Below are 3,200 nucleotides of genomic sequence, written 5' to 3' on the forward strand. Positions count from 1 at the left end.
ACTGGGTCTCTTTGTAGCCAGGGCAGGACTTGAACGTGCTATGTAGACCAGACTGGTCTCTATCTCACAGGGCTGTCCTACTCTCTGTCTCCTGAGTGCTGGAATTAAAGGCGTGCGGAACCACGCGGATTAAAATGTGAATTTCTAAAACTGTAAAACCATCTTGTGTTGGTTCAGAAATAAATCTCATTGCTGTCTAGTCGCCAGGTCCTTAAACATACCACCTCCCTTTGAATTCTGGGAACTCCTTTCTTTGCCAAAGGCTCCCCCTGCTGGACATTTGCGACAGCTGCACCTCTGATTCTGATCATGTCCCAGACTCATCATTGGCAATGTTATCCATTGCTGGTAACTTCTTCTGTGCAAATGCTTTCTCAAGCACTCAAGGCATACAACCAAGAATTATATTTCAGTATTATTCATACAAAACGACTACAACAGCCTACAACTAGACTAAGTCACCCAGGGCTGAGGAAGGATTAAATAAATGGTGCATGGCCATCCTACATAACATTCTTGACAGCCACTAAAAGATTGGCATGGCATGTCTGGAATGAGGTTGCTATTACATCACGAAGAAAACCCACAGGCAGACCTGAGCAGTATGGCTGCTCCGTGTACCAAAACCAAAGGCAAATGCATAAACAGAAAGATGACCAAATCTAAAGCGAACAAATGATCAAGCTGACATCTGTGCAAACAACATATGTGCACTAAAACTAGATAGTGGAAGTGACTGTTACCTCTGGGTGAGCAGTGAAATAAGTCACGACACTTATACACAGAGCTGTGAAAGCAGTAAGGTAGCGCTCGTAAATATGGTTCACTCTGTATCTATAGACTTGAACTCCATTTATTTATTCATTCATTCATTTAGTAGTTCTGGGGATCAAATTCAGGGCCTTATGCTAGGCGAGGCTTCCACCCTTGAGCAAGACCCCTGGTTCTTTCAAAATTATATTCTACATACACAGTTTTTCCTTCTGTGTCTGACTTTATTTAGGATGTTGTGGTAGATGGCACAAGACCCTCTTTTATGAAGCCAAGTGTATTACATTACACACACACACACACACACACACACACACACAAACACAGAGTCCATTCATCTTGGCTAATGTGAATAGTGCTGCGACAAGCAAATACACAGAAATATCAATGAAACTGTTTACCCAGCAGGGGGCAGGAGAGCAAACCAGGAGATACAAGGAAAAGAACGTGAAAAGACAGATGTGCAGAACGAACAGGCTTAGAGCTCTAATCTACACAGTGAGGCTTACAGTCAATCAAACTGTATTGTCTCTGAGATTGTTATCAAATAAGTAGATTTTAGCTTCTCTTGCCATGAGAAAATAATTATGTGAGGTCATAGATAACGGTAATCTGTTTCAGTATGGTAAACATTCTACTATGTACACATATCCTACAACATCATCTTGTAAACCTGAAATACATGTGATAAATTGTATTTTATATTTTTTTAAATGTGGAAACATTTCTAAGACACACTGTCAACTGGAAAAATCAAAGTACAGAATCTTATGTGTGTTATCATTTATGATTGGGTTAAGAGAACTCGAGTGTGTGTGTGTGTGTGTGTGTGTGTGTGTGGCCCAGCATGTGTCCCAGAATGTGTATGGATACACACATGTGCTGTGACAGGCATACCATAACCTAGAAAGGGACACAAGAAACTAGAAATAGAAGTCTACCTACCTTGGAGAAACTTGAGTGACAGAGGAATAGAAAAAAAAAAGATTGTTCACTATCTTGGTTCTTTTGTAATTTTAAATTTTGTTTCATGCATACATATTAACGCTTCAAAATTTAATTTGGGATTATGAACGAAATGTTCAAGGTCCTCCTGCTGGCCCATTCCTAGTGAAGTAAGTGTTGCTGGACAGAAGGTGACATCGGTCTGTCCAGTCTGTCTCACCTTGCAGATGACTGTCAAATTTGCACCAACTTCCCAGCTCAGAGACAGAGGGGCTGCAGTGCAGAACCAACCTACTGTGTACCTGGCACCTCAAAGGGGTGGGTGTAAAAACAACTTGCAGTTCACCTATGTTCTGATTTAAGTCATTTACTTACGAATTTAGAGCACAGTCAGGGTGAGTGCTGTGGTCCACACACATTAAGAGTTTCACTGGTCTACGGAAAGAAAATAATAGTTAAGGAATTATTCAAACAATTTCCATCAATCAAACATTTGTAATGTGACTTAAGAGTCCTGGAAACACAAACTATATCATCCAAGAATCCACAACCTACTCCTTTTTAAAGTATCGGCTAGCATTTATTAAGCACTTACTGGGTACTAAAAACTTTCATCGTGTGTTTTACACAGATCATGTCATCTAATCCTTTAACAATCAAATGGATTTGATGCTATTTTCATCTGCAATTTGCTGCAGAGAAAGCTGACCACAGTGATTTCCCCACACTCTCACAGTTGTGAATTGGAGAGCTAAACCTGAATGCTTTAGGCTAATTCAGAGTCTGAGCTTGTGACCTTTTCTACATGCACACCTGGCTTTATTAGGAAAACCCTCTCCACAGGTGCTTTGCGCAGAAGTTTGGACTTGAAACACCGGGTGAGAGCCAGCTCAGGATTCAGCATAGAATGCTCAACTGCTCAGCACAATCAAGATGGAAAGTTCCAGGGCAACTGGGAAGGAATGGAAAGCAGCAATGGAGACAGAGCAGATGACAGGGCATGAACCAGGAGGCAGGCCAAGGTAACAGCTCTGTGACAGGGTGCTGGAGAGAATTCAGAAACTGGAGAGTCGCACCGCCACTCAACGCACGTGCTGCAATGCCTTCTCCGACTCATCTGCCTTGCACACACACACATTTTGTTGGTCACTGTGTTGTCCAGGCTGGTTTGAACTCCTGGACTCAAGTGATCCTCCCACCTCAGCCTCACAAATATCTGAGACAGCAGAAACAATCTGTCCATAAAAGTTACCTGTTATTATATAGAGATTAGAAATGCATGTGAAAACGTCTCAATGTCAATTGCCTTAAAATGAATTCTTCTGTATGAAACTGTGTATTTTAACAATGAAGTGGAGATCTTTTTTAAACATTAAAGCCTCATTTAATTTTATGTCTTATAGAGTTTATAATGAGTAAAAGATTGTATAAGCGTAATAATTCATCTGTAAACCTAAAAATGTACAGCCAATTTTGAAAGAGAT

At 40.8% G+C, this 3,200-nt stretch overlaps 1 protein-coding gene across 2 annotated transcripts in view; it reads right to left on the bottom strand.

The window, feature by feature from the left end:
- The window catches only part of Bst1 (bone marrow stromal cell antigen 1), a 19,523-nt gene that overhangs the window by 2,163 nt on the left and 14,160 nt on the right, over window positions 1–3,200 (bottom strand). For both annotated transcript variants that reach the window (XM_029560507.1, XM_008826886.3), the window contains one exon: window positions 2,092–2,151. In XM_029560507.1, coding sequence (XP_029416367.1) covers window positions 2,092–2,151 — 60 coding nt within the window. The remainder of the gene's footprint in view (window positions 1–2,091; window positions 2,152–3,200) is intronic.

The sequence above is a fragment of the Nannospalax galili genome, unplaced genomic scaffold (assembly GCF_000622305.1).
Source record: "Nannospalax galili isolate Female #2095 unplaced genomic scaffold, S.galili_v1.0 scaffold271, whole genome shotgun sequence".
NCBI lineage: Eukaryota > Metazoa > Chordata > Mammalia > Rodentia > Spalacidae > Nannospalax > Nannospalax galili.